The 15615-nt window shown below is 48.7% G+C and overlaps 1 protein-coding gene across 4 annotated transcripts in view; it reads left to right on the top strand.

Annotated features, from left to right (window-relative positions):
• PEBP4 (phosphatidylethanolamine binding protein 4) overlaps positions 1-15615 on the top strand; it is a 224048-nt gene that overhangs the window by 18643 nt on the left and 189790 nt on the right. Inside the window, exons 1-3 of one of the 4 annotated variants that reach the window (XM_084615326.1) lie at positions 504-648; positions 6162-6307; positions 8650-8782. In XM_084615326.1, coding sequence (XP_084471452.1) covers positions 592-648; positions 6162-6307; positions 8650-8782 — 336 coding nt within the window. In that variant the 5' untranslated portion in view covers positions 504-591. Of the gene's footprint in view, positions 1-503; positions 649-3289; positions 3552-5979; positions 6000-6161; positions 6308-8649; positions 8783-15615 lie in introns of those variants that run through there. The other 3 variants (XM_084615327.1, XM_084615329.1, XM_084615328.1) reach the window with 3 other exon arrangements.

Below are 15615 nucleotides of genomic sequence, written 5' to 3'. Positions count from 1 at the left end.
GGCATGTATGTGGAAAGCAAACTGTCTATTGGCTTGAAGCCTCCAGGGAGGTGGGAAGCGCTGGCTGATGGTCATTTGACTTTGCAAATTAACATAGAAGCCGCTGTACTGAGCTTCGCAATGTGACTTGATGCCTGTAGCAGGCTCCACTCAGCAGTGGTGGGCATAGTGTTCTTGCTGTCATTACAGCTCTGCCCTCTGCGAAAGTCCTAAGATCATTAGAAGTACTCTGCAAATAGATTTTTAGGGATAACACCCAGGTTCATCTTACACACGATACAGCAAAAAGGCTTGTTCCCAACTGCTCAGTCTGCCTACACAGTTGCTAAAGGAGCTCTGTTTGTCCCTTGCCCCTCCTCCTATCCCTTTGCTCATGCTGTGTTTCATAACTATCCGTGATGGAAGTGGTTGACTGTGTGTCCTGCTCTCTTCCTCTCTGGTAAGCACCTCCCCTGAGCGTGCCTCTTTGCAAGCCTGTCTTGTCTTGCTGCAGAATGGTGCCCAGAGCCTTGCTCCAGCTCAAAGCCACGCCCGGCTAATGCACTTGATATAGTAAACAGTAGGCCGCATGGGGAGGCGGGAGCCCAACAGATGCCACGTCACTGTATCAAAAGCAAGCGAAGGGCCCAATGTGAGCAGCACCAACAGGTATTTATTGTGATGCAGGGGGTATCTTTGGGGGTGAAAAGCAGCGAGTGGATTAGCTATCAGAAAGGATGTGAGGCAGTCATGTCTAGTGGTGAGAGCAGGGGAGATTAGGACTTGAGGACTCCTGGATTCTGCTTTTGATTGGAGTGTGTGTAACCTTGGGGTTCCTCATCTGTGAAGGGATGATGCCTTTCTTAAAGGGATCTGAGATTTAATTCATGTCCCTGTCCTTTACTGAAACGTCTCCAGGAGTGCAGTGACTGCTTGTAATGCATGGGAAGTACGGATACATACTGTGTAAGACTTGACACCATGGCAGTGAGGGGTGGGGGTGGAATGTGTGTCTGCACCAATGTAAATCCTAGTGTAGATGCACTGCTGTGGTGTGAAAGTGACTGACCCCAGGAGTTGCCCAATTCAAGCCCCTCGTTACACTGGTACAGCATGTCTATGCTATGGGTTACCACTGTGCAAAACCCCTCAGTGTAGACCAAGTGCCGCTGTCCAAGCTCCTGGTGCTGGCTGACCCAGACTGGGTGCTGTGGGGTGGATCCCAATGTGAGTAGACACTGCAGTAAATGTTACAATGGATGCCTAGGAGGATGCTAAGAACTCCTTTGTGACCAGTTACAATAAAGGGACTGAATCTACCAGGAACCGGGTTCTAAGCCATTGAGCAAGTGGGGCAAACTTAGGAAAGTTCTCAAGGTGTCACCACTGCCGACATTCTGAAATGAGTTGGAGAAGATGTCAGCAAGACGGATGGAAGGCTGGGCCTGCAGAAGGCAGAGCATGGAACTGGATGACTTGAGTGTTCCTTGCGAGAGCATGCACAATCCAAGTTCTCAAGGCCACGTGAGTGTCCCCTGGACATATCTCAAGTGGGTATTGGCAACATTGTGGGTTGCCTTGATTAGGTTTCTCCATCTCTCAAAGGGAGAGACCTGTCAAAACGGGGAATTTCTCTCCGCAGTGGGAAAGGTGAAATGTACACTGCCAGCTATCTTGCTCACCTCAAGTAACACAGAGATTTGGTGGCTCGCAGCCACGTAGCAAACAGCGCAAAGTCATGCGTTTCGTGCTGTGGGGCTAGAATTTCCCTTGATCAGCACATGCAGCTCCCGCTGACCTCATTAGTCATTCCACCAGTTATACTGGGTAACAAGGAGCTCTTGAGATTAACTCCTGGATTACAGTAGAGGATGAGAATGTAAAGCCTGGCTGTGCAGTTGTTGGTCATGCAAGCAGGCACCTTGATTTCTGTGGGAAAATAATTACTCACCTGAATTGGTGTTTGCAGGATCAGGGCTCTAATTATAGGGCTTGCCCATCCCTGAACGTGGGAACGCTGTGCGATTATTTGGATGGCTCCCATTACATTCCTGGTTCCTCTTCTGTTGGTGAACATGGCATTCTCGCTTGCCCGTGCTCTCTCTGCATGCCTGTAACTATTATGTTATGATGGCTCATGTGTTGTAATACATATAAGCAAAAACACTGTCAGCTGGGATTGACACCGCCAGAATCAATTAGCCAGCCGTCTTTATTGCGTGGTGCACCCTACAAATAAATGTCTCAAGACTGGATCCTTCCCGCTTAACTTGGAGGCAGTCGCTCGGGGATGTAGTAATGCAGAGATTCACTCTTCTGGTTCTTTCTAGACATGCACCCTCTGAAAATTAAGGTGGGAGCCCCAGAGTTTGCCAGTCTTAGAACGTATGCCGAAAGCCTTCTCACAACCTACTGAGATGGGAATAGGGTTTGCTCAAACCTGGGCGAGTTTAGGATTTATATAAATGGGGATCTGGGATTGTCTAGAACAGGGATTCTCAAACTGGGGGTTGGGACCCCTCAGGTGGTCAGGAGGTTATTAGATGAGGGGTCATGAGCGGTCAGCCTCCACCTCAAACCCTGCTTTGCCTTCAGCATTTATAATGGTGTTATTTAAAAATGTGTTTTTAAATTTATTTATAAGGGGGTGTTGTACTCAGAGGCTTGCTATGTGAAAGGGGTCACCAGTACAAAAGTTTGAGAACCGCTGGTCTAGCGACTAGAACAAAGGAACTGCAATCTAGGATTTGCCGAGAGCGGGGTCTCTCAGAGCTGTGGGACAGGGCGTTGAGATTCCTGGGTTCTATTCCTGCTCTCCCACTTGTTACACTGCCTTGGATCTGTATCTTAACCTCTTCATCTTTCCGTTTCTCGGAACATAACCCCTTTCTCCATGCTCCCACCCAGGAGGTAGGTAAGTGTTTGTTTGTAAAGCGCTATTGGATCCTCTCATGAAAAGCCCTATAGAAGGGGTAGCATGTAAAATACAAGGTGCATATTGAACTGGGGGACACCACCTACAAAATGACTGGTCACCCCAGACTGGTCTCTCACTCTAGGAATTAGCAGCTGCCCTTTTCCTCTTGGCTGTTTGCCTCTCCTCGCATATATTCTCTCTCTCCCATCCCCGGCTTCCAGTCTCGCCCTCTGCTCTCCTACTGAAGAAACCATCTCCATAGCAACCTAAAATGTACCCTCCCTGCTTCCTCAGCTGGAGATAGAGGACAACTCCCTCTAATGTCAAGATCTTCCCAGAAGGAAGCCTATCCACTAACCCTCATTGAATACTCCGTGCCCTCCCCTTACCCCACACACAAGAGAACAGGGAGCCAGAATCGGAACCTGCCTCTAACTGTCAAGTCTGAGATGATTGATCGTTGCAAAACCCGTTCGGCTTCAGCTCCTCCTTCCCTGCTCCTCTCATTTTCCCTCCCTGGCACCTGCTAACTGTCACTCTGGCCGGGCACGAGGAATGACTGAGGGTTACAAAGTCCAGCCCACTGCAGTGTTTATCCGCCTGCTTGAGGCAGATCAGTTCCCTGCTCCAGCCTGGCCTGATTCTTCTGCTCCAGGTAAACTGCAGAGATTTGGGGGGTGGGCTATGACCTGCTTCGGGAGAGGGGGCTTTGGAAGGGCTATCTCCTCTCCCTGTTTGCTCCCTAATTCTTCAGGAGTAACCAAGAGAGGCAGAAACCCAGTTAGGTGCCCCAGAGAAGGGGAAAGACATGTAAGGAAGGCCAACAGGAAAGATAGACTCATGCTTAATGCGCTTAAGTGGGACTTGTATCCAACTCCTGCTTGGCCTTGGGCAAGTCACTTAATCTCAGTCCTCAGTTGCCAGTCATCTGCTTGGCTGTTGTATCCATTGCAGGCTCTTGGGCGGGGACAGTCTCTTACTGCCTGTATGTACGACACCTAGCTCAATGGGGCCCTGTTCTCTGGTGGGGCCTGTACGGGTGCATCTACGTTGCAAAAGAAGACCCAGGTTGGCCTGGGTCGGCTGACTTGGGATGGGGGGGCTATACATTTGCAGCATAGATGCTCAGGCCTGAGCCCGGGCTTTGAGACCTTCCCCCCAGGCTCCAGCCCAAGCCCAAACATTTACACTACCGTTTTATAGCCCCAGCCCGAGTCGGCTGGCCCCAGCTCTGAGACCAGTGGGGTTTATCGCTGTGGGGTTTTTTATGGCAGCGTAAATATACCCAAAGCGTCCTACCACATAAAAATCCATAGTTCTCCTGGAATAAGCACTCCGACCCCTTCTTGATTTACAAATTTTGAATAATGATACGGCTCCACTGAAGGCTTAAAGGTGTCCCAACCCCTCTGGTGGGGGACAGGCTCTGCCTAGTAACTGGAGGGAATCCACTTCGAGAGGCTGTTGTGGAACCGCTTGAAGTGAATTTGTGTGTGATTGTCGAGAATGGGAGCCCCAGCTGTAACATCTTCCTGGCTTCATAGCTTATAAAGGCAGAGTGTGGTCATCTAATCTGACTTGCCTAGCACAGGTCAGAGGACTTCCTTGAACTAATTCTTGTTTGAACTAGAGCAGAGATCTTAGTGTGGGGGGGAACCTCCAACCTTGATTTAAAAATATGCAGAACGAATTCCTGTTTGTTTCCTAGGTCTCTATGCTGAGGCTCCAAAGCCCCTTCTCACTCAGTGATGAGCTGGGGGCGGTAGGAGCTGGCTAGCTGCGTTGTCCATGGAAATCGTTCTCTGTAGTTAAGTGCACTCATTTGAACTTCTTGGGTGAAATGAGGCCGTGTTTCATGCAAACCTCCCTCTTCTTCCCCCACACTGCGAAGCTGTGCTTCAGTGTGTTACAAAAAGCAGCAGGGAACTCGCATCACTACTCAGAAGAGAGAAACCTTGGTTTAACCCTGGCTAGTACCGCAGAGAAAGGATGTCTGCTTTGATCACTGACTAGCCAACAGGGTGTTGTCCCTCGGGACGCGCGCTCTCTGAGCAGTCCACTCTAAGACGCGGTACATATGGATGGGGACTAGGCACTACTGTAGTCCAAACAATACTCTGGAGGCCTGGGTATGCTAGGCACTGTATGTGCATAGTGAGAGGATTCCTGCCCTCAAGAGCTTGCAGTCTAAAAGGATAAAACAAAGGAGGGGTGCAGGGGAGGCAGAAACAGAGCCAGGCTTGTACTTCGGGGAATCAAATCCAGGTCTCCTAACTCCCAGTACAACATGGGCCAGTAGATGGGATGGTGGATCAGAAGGGAGACCAGAACACTATGTCTTCTCTTTCTGGGGTTTTCTGGGTTCAGCCCAAAACCCCATCTGCTCCAGCTGCGTGTGGGTTGGAGCTGCAGTATTTATTCAAAATGCAAGAACTGCCGTGCTAGGTCAGACCAATGGTCCGTCTAGCCCAGGATCCTGTCTCCGGCAGAGGCCAGTACCAGAGCTTCAGGGCAGTGTAGCAGGCTGCGTCCATGACTGTGTTCAGGAAAATATTGGTAGATCCATTGCTATAGCTGCATGATGCTGGAAGAAAGGATGACAAGACCTGGGGGAAGAGAGAGGGAGTATGGCCTGGGGGGGCATGGCGGAGTAGTGGGTACACTTGAAATTGAGTTTGCATCAGGTACAGCAAGGGAAAGCCACTCGCCATCCTCTCCCTCCTGAGTACCCAAAGCCAACCGCGGAAGTGCAGCTGATTGAATTTTTTTCTGAGGTCTGCTCAGTTGCCTGTTCTACAAGGTAGCAATGGGGCCCTCCGAGGAGCAAGGCCTTCCTAAGGACGAGCAGCAGATAGCCTGGCAGGAGTCCTGCCTTCCCTGGCGCTGTCTGTCATTAGTAAATGCAATTACCCTCTGACATAAGGGAGATTTAAAAGATGTGGAATTGGCAGAGGCAAAAGTGATTGTAAGAATGGCTTTACTTTGTCTGCAGCTTATCTCCAGGACTAGATAACGAGCAGGGCTAAGAGATGCAGTGGAAACGCTCACACTGCTAGTGAAATAGCAAGGTAGCTGCAAACAGTCTTGCTGAAAGGGAGATGAGGTGCGTGCTCTGGTGGAGGGCTAGCTCTTCAGGAAGCCGCTGTACTGCGCTCGGTGCCAAAGGGAGCCTGTGTGTGGGAGGAGAGGCCTTGCTGAGAAGGTCTGGGTTGCTGCTTTGCCAGTAGGAAGCTCTAACCTGATGATGTCCCTTGGTCCCTGACAGGTCAGGATGAAGCTGCTGGCTGCTGTGGTGCTGGTTGCAGGCCTGGTTGGCGTCGCTGCCTGGGGAAGTGAGGCCTTCGCAGGGGATGAACAGATGGGCACCTGCGTCTTTGAGAAGCTGACCGGACAGGACTACAAGTTCTGCAGGTGAGCAGCTTCCACTTGTTGCTGTGCTCGGACATGCCAGTGCCCTGAAACACCATGTATCTGGGGGCCCTGTGGAGGAGCAGCCTGCAGGTCCCAACATGCTCAGGAATGTAGGACTTGCCATTCCAGATTGACCTGATAAGCCAGGTGTCCTCTGGCGGCCAGCTGTAGGCTAAGCTCATACGTCAAAGAAGGTAGTTCCCCATGCAGTGGGTCTCCATGTGTAATCCTGCACGCAAAGGAAGGGAAAGGACAGTGACCCTTCCTGACCCTTGTGGTAAACTAATGGTGCCCTGAAGCATGAAATCTGATTTCCCTTCTCTTTCGGTCTGCAGCTACAAATGCTATTGGTCGTAATGTTATCCAGGTCCTTCGTAAATCTAGTGTAGTGAATTCGAGCCTTCACTGCATGGCAGGGCAAAGCTAAATTCCTTGTCTGTCTGCTCTGATGTTGACCTTAAGTTCTGACCAAGATAAAGTACAGGCCACTGGGACTTCTAGTCTTTGTGTTATTTTATGCAAGGTTGGTCCTTGCATCCTCACCTGGTCACGTTTGAGTCATTCCTTGACCTGTACAATACAGTCAATTGTAACTTTATTTTGTATAGCCTGTCCCGCAAAATGCTTCACTGCCTCAAAGATGAAGATAAATAATAGCTAGAGCAGGCTTAACCCCCCCCCCCCACCAAACATGTTTTTCTTGTGGGGTTTTTCACATTGTTTTCTAAAGAGCTTTTTTGCAGAGATTTTTGTTTTGAGGAAAGGCTATTCTTTTAAAAAAAAAGAATAGCCAGGGTAGGGGAGAGACCTTGGAAGTTGAAAAGTGAGCATACCAAGAGATGACTTGAGCTGAGCTTTGAAAGGGGGAGAATGCAGGAAAGCTACTTTTACGGGCCTTGGGAGCAAAAGGGAAGGCATCAAGGTTGTGGGGAAGTAATCCACCTTATGCCTCCTTCTAACAGCTGCTCCACTGGAGAATAATAGGCCACTAATGTTACCAGCTAACAATGGTGCCCCTTCGCTCAGGTTGTAGGAGATCTGTGGTTTTGGTGCTGAAGGGCTGTGGCTCAAACTCTGTTGAGGATTTGTGTGGGGTGTTGGACACAGAAGCCCAGCTAGGAGGCTGGTAGTAGACAAGAAGGGACAGTGCATATGTCTTTCCTTTTTATTTTTAACGGTATTACTAAGGACTTTTGCATAAAAAATAGCATTTCCATTTTTCCAAGGTGAACTGAAATGCTCTTTTTAAAATAAGCAACTTAAACCGAGCTCCCAAATTATTAAAGTCAGTGTAGACTTAACCTTGCTACTTAGTAGTATATTTTATCCCATCTCTGATTTCCTCCCACGTGTCACAAACAAGAACATCTTGCTTTGAACTCTCCACCTCTCCTGCCCTATGTGCACAATCGTTCCTGTCTTGTGCATATATTGTGGATTCACTTAGCTTCCCCCGCTGGCTGGAGGATTAACTGCTCCTCTAACAAGGTTCATGTCAGCTCCAGCTAATCTTTAGGGCAGCCCGAAGCCATGCCATCTCCTTTCTGTTGATCTGCAGCCTGCATAAAGGCATGACCTGTAGTTCTGATTATAGTGCAGTTTGTTGTAGGCCCATGACAATGGGCAGTTCCTCTGTAGTGTTACATGATGTGATAAGGAAAAATGATTCAGAAGTCTGCCTTGGGTATTTATGTGGCCCTTGGAACTGTAGCATCAGAGTGCCCTCTGATGATGATGCATTTTTAGCACCATTTTACAGATGGGGAAAAGAACTGGGGCACAGAGAGATGAAGTGACTTGCCCAAGGTCACACAGGAGGCTTGTGGCAGAGCAGGGAATTGAATTGGGGACTCCCAAGTCCCAGACTAAAACCTTAATCGCTGGGCAAAGGAGAAGGGAAGCATGCCCCAGCCAGGGGGACTCCAATCGCATCTCTTGCTTTTGTGCACCTTTGGGAAATAAAGCACAACGGAATCTAGCACAATGTTATGACACTTCAATGATCTGCTTCTAACGACAGGTGGGCTGGAATTTCCCAGTTAGGGTGGGCAGGTACAATAGGTGCTAACGATGTGCCAAAAGGTCTCTGAAGATCACAAATGGCCAAGCGCTGGGTTTTACATCTCAGATCCCAGCTCAGTAAAGCACTTCCATTGTGCTCTGAGAGATGAACCACTAAGGGAAGGCTCAAGGGGGCTGAGAATTCACCTTCCTTTCAGTATCATGGCCCTGGTTTAAGGACCTCAGAAAATAAGAGCTGATTCACTTCCCCACAAAAGCAGCCCTACACACCACAGTCTCACCCAAGTGTTTCTCTCCTCCTGCCCCTTATTCCTTTCCAGAGGGGACTTGGAGGTTTTCTACCCAGAGCTGGGAGATGTTGGCTGCACGTACATCCCCAAGTGCAATCAGTACCGGAAACGGATCAGCAAGGAATGGCGCAGCCCAACGATTGTGTATCCACAGGCTGACAAGGTAAAGCCTCAATCAAGTCTCTTCTGTGTAGTTGAACTGGGCCATATCGAACAATCTGTGGGCTTTTGTCTAGGTATTTGGATTGTGGATTAAATGTGGACAAATCTCTCACGTGATCTTGAATCAGTTTGCCTTAAACGGGAGGCATTTATTAGAGAAAATAGCTACCACTTATAGACAGGCACCGACAGGCTTCCACGCAGCTCAGGCTCCGGCCTTGTTTCCCAAGGACCATACCCCTGCCTGGAACTCCACACTGTCCACAGACTGTAGTGTCTGAATAATACACTGCAAGGAAGCGCATAGTTAGGAGACCGTGTCCTCTGGGAATCAGGGAACAGGAATTCAATCGTCCCGTTCTCTTAAAGGACAAGAGCTGTCTTTACACTGGGGAGCCTAATTTCGTTGTAAGAAAAGGAGGACTTGTGGCACCTTAGAGACTAACCAATTTATTAGAGCATAAGCTTTCGTGAGCTACAGCTCACTTCCTCAGATGCATATCGTGGAAACTGCAGCAGGCTTTATATATACACAGAGAATATGAAACAATACCTATTCCCACCCCACTGTCCTGCTGGTAATAGCTTATCTAAAGTGATCATCAGGTGGGCCATTTCCAGCACAAATCCAGGTTTTCTCACCCTCCACCCCCCCACACAAATTCACTCTCCTGCTGGTGATAGCCCATCCAAAGTGACAAGTCTTTACACAATGTGCATGACAATCAAATTGGGCTATTTCCTGCACAAATCCAGGTTTTCTCACATCCCCCCCACCCCCATACACACACAAACTCACTCTCCTGCTGGTAATAGCTCATCCAAACTGACCACTCTTCAAGTTAAAATTCAAGTTAAACCAGAACATCTGGGGGGGGGGGGTAGGAAAAAACAAGAGGAAACAGGCTACCTTGCACAATGACTTAGCCACTCCAAGTCTCTATTTAAGCCTAAATTAGTAGTATCCAATTTGCAATTTAGGCTTAAATAGAGACTTGGAGTGGCTAAGTCATTATGCAAGGTAGCCTGTTTCCTCTTGTTTTTTCCACCTCCCCCCCCCCCCAGATGTTCTGGTTTAACTTGGATTTTAACTTGAAAAGTGGTCAGTTTGGATGAGCTATTACCAGCAGGAGAGTGAGTTTGTGTGTGTATGGGGGGGGGGGGGGATGTGAGAGAACCTGGATTTGTGCAGGAAATAGCCCAACTTGATTGTCATGCACATTGTGTAAAGAGTTGTCACTTTGGATGGGCTATCACCAGCAGGAGAGTGAATTTGTGTGGAGGGTGAGAAAACCTGGATTTGTGCTGGAAATGGCCCACCTGATGATCACTTTAGATAAGCTATTACCAGCAGGACAGTGGGGTGGGAATAGGTATTGTTTCATATTCTCTGTGTATATATAAAGCCTGCTGCAGTTTCCACGATATGCATCTGAGGAAGTGAGCTGTAGCTCACGAAAGCTTATGCTCTAATAAATTGGTTAGTCTCTAAGGTGCCACAAGTACTCCTTTTCTTTTTGCGAATACAGACTAACACGGCTGTTACTCTGAAACCTGTAATTTCGTTGTGAAATACTCAACCACATACCTCTAGAACCTGAAGTTTTTCACTGACCCCCCTCAGCAGATGGGATTGTAGCTAGTAATCTGTGCTCTGCATAAAACATGCTCCCAGGGAGGGAGCTAAGTGGTTGGTGTTGAGCCCAGACAGAGCGTTAAACTTGGGCGCTCTGCGGGGGCTGCTTGTGTTGTGGAAGAAAACCAGCTCTTGCTTCAGCCAAGCATCAAAGTGCAGCTGAGATGCATTGAGTGAAACAGGAGATTCAGATTCTGGGTGGGACTTTCAAAAAAAAAAAAAATTAAAAATTCCTCATTGGTCTCTGTCTGCGTCTGTTGTCTTCAGTGGAAAACGCCTCCACTGGCCGCATTGGGAGCGGAGGTGGGCCAACAGCTGAACATATACCTAGTGGACTTGGCCCTGGCATCTTCATAAAAGTGCAATTCCAGGGCTGTTGGACATAAACGTCAGATCAAATGTAACCAGAGCTTCTTTTCTGTAACTTTTTAAATTCACGGACACTAAACACTGACTGTAGCTGGGCTTTCTGCTGCTTGGTTTCCAAATTCCCGAGCTCTTCGGGTCAGATTTCACTTGTATTGATTTTTGAAGATAACTGCTCAGCTGGCTTTTCTGCCCAGTTATTTCGTGGATGGCTGAAGCAATTTAATGTCTGACTTTCTGGTTGTTGTGGAAATATAACGGGGAGTGCTTGCGAAAAACCTCACAGTCTGTCTGCACTTCAACCATGTGAGCTCTCTTAAGAGCTCAGGTCTGGTTTTTTTTGTTTGTTTGTTTGTTTTTTTTTACAAACATGATTTTAAAGCAAATTTTCTTGCCTGTGTTACTAGTGGCCTCTTGGATTATTAAATCTGACCCCTTAAACAATTTTCTTTTTATTTCTGGAGCTGCTCACTACTTGTATTCCACTGCTGATGGATATCTAAACTAGACTGATAAGCAGGGTAAGGTAATATCTTTTACTGGGCCAACTTCTGTTGACCAAAAGAGACAAGCTTACACATAGCACTTCTGAAAAAACAAGGAAACAAAACCCCCTTTGGGCTGGTCAGTTCCACTTTGGAATCTAGTTGGTGTCCCTTCCTGACTCTCCTGAACTAGTTCAAAGCTGCAGGATTTTGGTTGCAAACCAATTATCTGGCAGATTTCAAAGTTCTCTGTTTGTTTGGATTAAAGTAGAAATGAACTTGCAAATAACTGTCTTTGGCTTGGTTTTGCAAAACTTTTTTTCCCCAAAACCTTAGTTTGGGAGCTATATTACTGGGCCGTGTCCCTGACACCGTTCGTGTGCAATGTTTGGTCTGGCACCACAGGCTGAACAGCCAGAGTGAACTGTGTAATATGGCAATGGGTGGGGTATTGTAGTAGTGCGTAGCTGCAGATTTTTTGTAACTTGTGCAAACCGGACTGTCACACAGTCTTGTAGCTTTATTAGCTATGGGGGCGCCATGTAACAATTGCGCCTCCAAGCATTTGTATAAGGAAAAGGAGGACTTGTGGCACCTTAGACTAACCAATTTATTTGAGCATGAGCTTTCGTGAGCTACAGCTCACTTCATCGGATGCATCTGTATGTGCATTAGCGAATGACCTCTCCTGCCCATCTCTGCACCGCATTGGTCAGGCGGTAGGAGGCGTCGATCAGATTCAAAGACTAGCTCTTATTTCTAAACGACGCAGCTTGGTGTAGCTGCCCCGGGATCTTTCCCCAGGCTCCTGTGTCCTGTCAAGGGGCACTTGGAGTGGCTGTACTGCAGTAGCAAGGGCTTTGGAAGAAGTGACTCTGAGCTGAAGTTGACCCAGTCCCCAAACCACCTAGGCCTAGGTGAATGCGCCGCATGGAGCGTAAGCCAGTTTTCAGGGAGAGATGGAAGGGAGTAGTTGTTCCGTACCAACAGCAGCCCCTGCTGGCCCTGCAGGAAGCATACAGGTGTGTCTTGGCTCAGGCTGGCTCCAGACAAGGAGGAGAGGGGCTGGTGGTATCTGAAAGGGAACAGGAGGGAGGAAGGTTTAGGGGCGAGGTTTGTTCTTGAGACCCATTTCTAGAATCAATTACTCGACATCTCCTTTAACCCAGTCAATGTCTGGCTCTTGTCGGAGGCTCTCTACCAGCAGCAATCTGCCTGAGAGCCTCCTCTTCAGTCCCTATGGCAATCACGAACCAGCCTGGGTGTCGAGCGACAGCGCATCCTACTACCTTGCAGGGGCATCACAGCTTGGGGTCCATACTCAGTCCATCGCTCCAGGACTGGGAGTGCTCTGGAACTCAGTGAGGGAGCACCTGGTGTTGTCATGGATGCATGGAGTGGCACTGATGGCATCCGGAGTGAGATCTACCCAAACCGCCGTCTGACGGAAGCTCACTGTGAGGAGAGCCATTGGCTGTCTGGAAAAATGCTGAATGCCTCTGGGCTTGGGCACTGGCACTGGCAGGGTGGGATAGGTAGGGGAAGGGAGAATGGAGAGGAAACCTATTCACCCCACTGTGAGTTCCTGGGATGGAGACCCTTGTCTAGGAAAGGGATTCACTGGCTGCTATGCTTGGCAAGCTAGAGGGTGTGAAGCAGGAAGCCCCTGTGGGTGAGCACTGGGCAGTGAGAGATCGTGGTTGTCAGCAACGTTGTGCATCATGACAGCTCTTGACCCCACAAAGAGGGGAAACAAGTAACTAAACATGACCCAGCAGTAAATTCCCTCTCCTCCTCTAGTTCTTTCCCACCTGTCTGTTTCGTAACCCAGCTGATTAACCAAGCCTGCTTGGGGAATAAGCTACTTGTAGCATGGTAGCGACCCCTATTGGGCAATGGATAGAAGCCAAGCTTTTGCTTCAAGTGACACTTGTACTGTGGTGGCCGGATGCAGCTGTACAGGAACAAACCCCGAAGGCTTCATAGAATCATAGAATATCAGGGTTGGAAGGGAACCCAGAAGGTCATCTAGTCCAACCCCCTGCTCAAAGCAGGACCAATTCCCAGTTAAATCATCCCAGCCAGGGCTTTGTCAAGCCTGACCTTAAAAACCTCTAAGGAAGGAGATTCTACCACCTCCCTAGGTAACGCATTCCAGTGGTTCACCACCCTCTTAGTGAAAAAGTTTTTCCTAATATCCAATCTAAACCTCCCCCACTGCAACATGACAAACTCAAAGGGTGGGCTGGGTTCAGCCAACCTGACCCAGCACAGGAGCAGGGGGAACCAAGATCTGAATCTCTCTCTAATGTTTGGGAGTTTGAAATCTGATCCTGGATCCAAATGTTTGCAAATGGGCCCAAATGTAATGATCGGGCCCAGGTCTGAATTTTGTGTCTTGCTCCCATCTCTGCTTTTGAACCACTTGGAGGACTGTCACCAAACAAAGCTTGAGGGGTTTAATCCCAGACCTGGGAAACTTTGTGGTGAACCTGAATCTTGGGTGGACTCTGAAGTGAATCCAAACCGAATGTTTCCCTGGGCCTGCCTGGGGGTATCCCTACCCTCCAAGAGGGAAGGGTCTCACAGCCTGGGCTCCAGCCCAAGCCCAGATGTCTGCCATTACATTGCCATTTTATGGCCCCCTCAGCCCTAAGTCCGCAAGCCCAAGTGAGCTGGCACAGACCAGCTGCAGCGGTGGTTTTATCACAATGTAGATGTACCGAGAATGCCTTCCCGATTCTCTTCCATTGGCTCTTTAAACTGGACTCCTCAATTAGCCAGAATTCTTTAGGACCGACCGGCAGCAATAGCTTCACGGGCTCAGTCTCTTGGTATTTCCGTTCTCTGGCCGGGGAAACTAAAAGCTGGGCCCTGCTGAATGGGCCAAAGCAAAGTCAGCCAGGAGCCTGGGGGGCTATTCAGAGTGGTCCAGGAGCAGTGGGATTTGATTACCCTCTTCGTGGCCTGGGGCTGGTCAGACTTGAAGTAAGATACCATCCCTCTGCCAAGGAGATTGCAGCCTAAGGAAGACACCGACCACATGCTGCTCACTGGGCAAAGGCTCTTGTCGTTATTCCTTGGGCATTGTCGCTGAAAGGCTTTCAAGAAAAAAGGCATCTCGAGGAGGGATTGGAATGAAGAGAGGCAGTTCCAGGCATGAGTAGGAGCAGAGAGGAGACACAAAGGTGCGATGCAGGCTGCTGGCTAGTTACGCAGCTAGGAGATTAAGCTTTGCTTCCTATCTAGCCATAAAGGAGAAATAAACAGCTGAACGTCACCAGAGCACGACCGTCACTGTAAGCCAGCATGTTAAGCCTGGTGTTTTTCCTGCTGCAGCATGTATGTTGCAAACCAGTAAATAACCTTGGGACAGATACCAGCGCTTCCAAACTTTGCATTGACTTTCTGTGGGTGTCAAGGACTACACAAGGCTCTCGGCTGTACAGAATCTTGACTCATGGTGTTTAAAGTGCGGCATTCTCCTTTTTCCGTTCTGCACTGGAGAGGGGGGTGTGGTACAGCACGTGGGGATGCTGTTGCATGAGAGATTTGCAAGCCATGTGAAGTGCTTGCTGTATTTGTAAAAAGAAAAGGAGTACTTGTGGCACCTTAGAGACTAACCAATTTATTTGAGCATGAGCTTTCGTGAGCTACAGCTCACTTCATCGGATGCATACCGTGGAAACTGCAGCAGACTTTATATATACACAGAGAATATTTGTAGAAGACTGCTAGATGGCACCATTGACCTTTTATTCTTCTTGCAAGCACTCCAGGGAGAATGGCGATGGAATGGGGCCAGGATGCTCGGGTTACTCGGGTAGCAAGTGCTCTGCGTTCTCTTATGACCACGTGGTCGGGACCTCCTGCTTGCCTGTCATCTGAAACACCACCTGAAGAATCACCATTGCTGCCCCGGAGTGGTACACAGAGGTCTCCCATTCTAATACAGAGCAGCCCTAACCTTGCTTAGCAGCTAACGGGCTCGCATTGCAAGGTGACCGTCCTAGAGGATATGGTCTTTGAATGCAAGCAAACAAATAGCCACAGTCCATTGATGCCTCTTCTTTAATACTTTTTCTGTATATCTGATAGAACACTGAGATTTCCCGGTTTCCCGTTGATTACTTTGCCAGTCATTCTTTTCAGCACTGAAAACACAGCAGCAGATGGTGCAATCTTGAGATGCAACTGACACAGAAGAAACTTTAAGCTAGTACTCTGGGGTGGGGTTTACTGCACAGTTGATAAGCTCCTGGGTTGAGAACCAGTTTCACTGGCCACTTGGTGGTGGTAAGGAATCTCCCTCCATGTTGCCCAAGTTGTTTGAAGTACAATTGTCCT

Source organism: Lepidochelys olivacea (genome assembly GCF_965140295.1).
Source record: "Lepidochelys olivacea isolate rLepOli2 genome assembly, chromosome: 26".
Taxonomy (NCBI): domain Eukaryota; kingdom Metazoa; phylum Chordata; order Testudines; family Cheloniidae; genus Lepidochelys; species Lepidochelys olivacea.
Note: the sequence above shows the minus strand (reverse complement) of the source record. Positions and strands in the feature narration are given on the sequence as shown.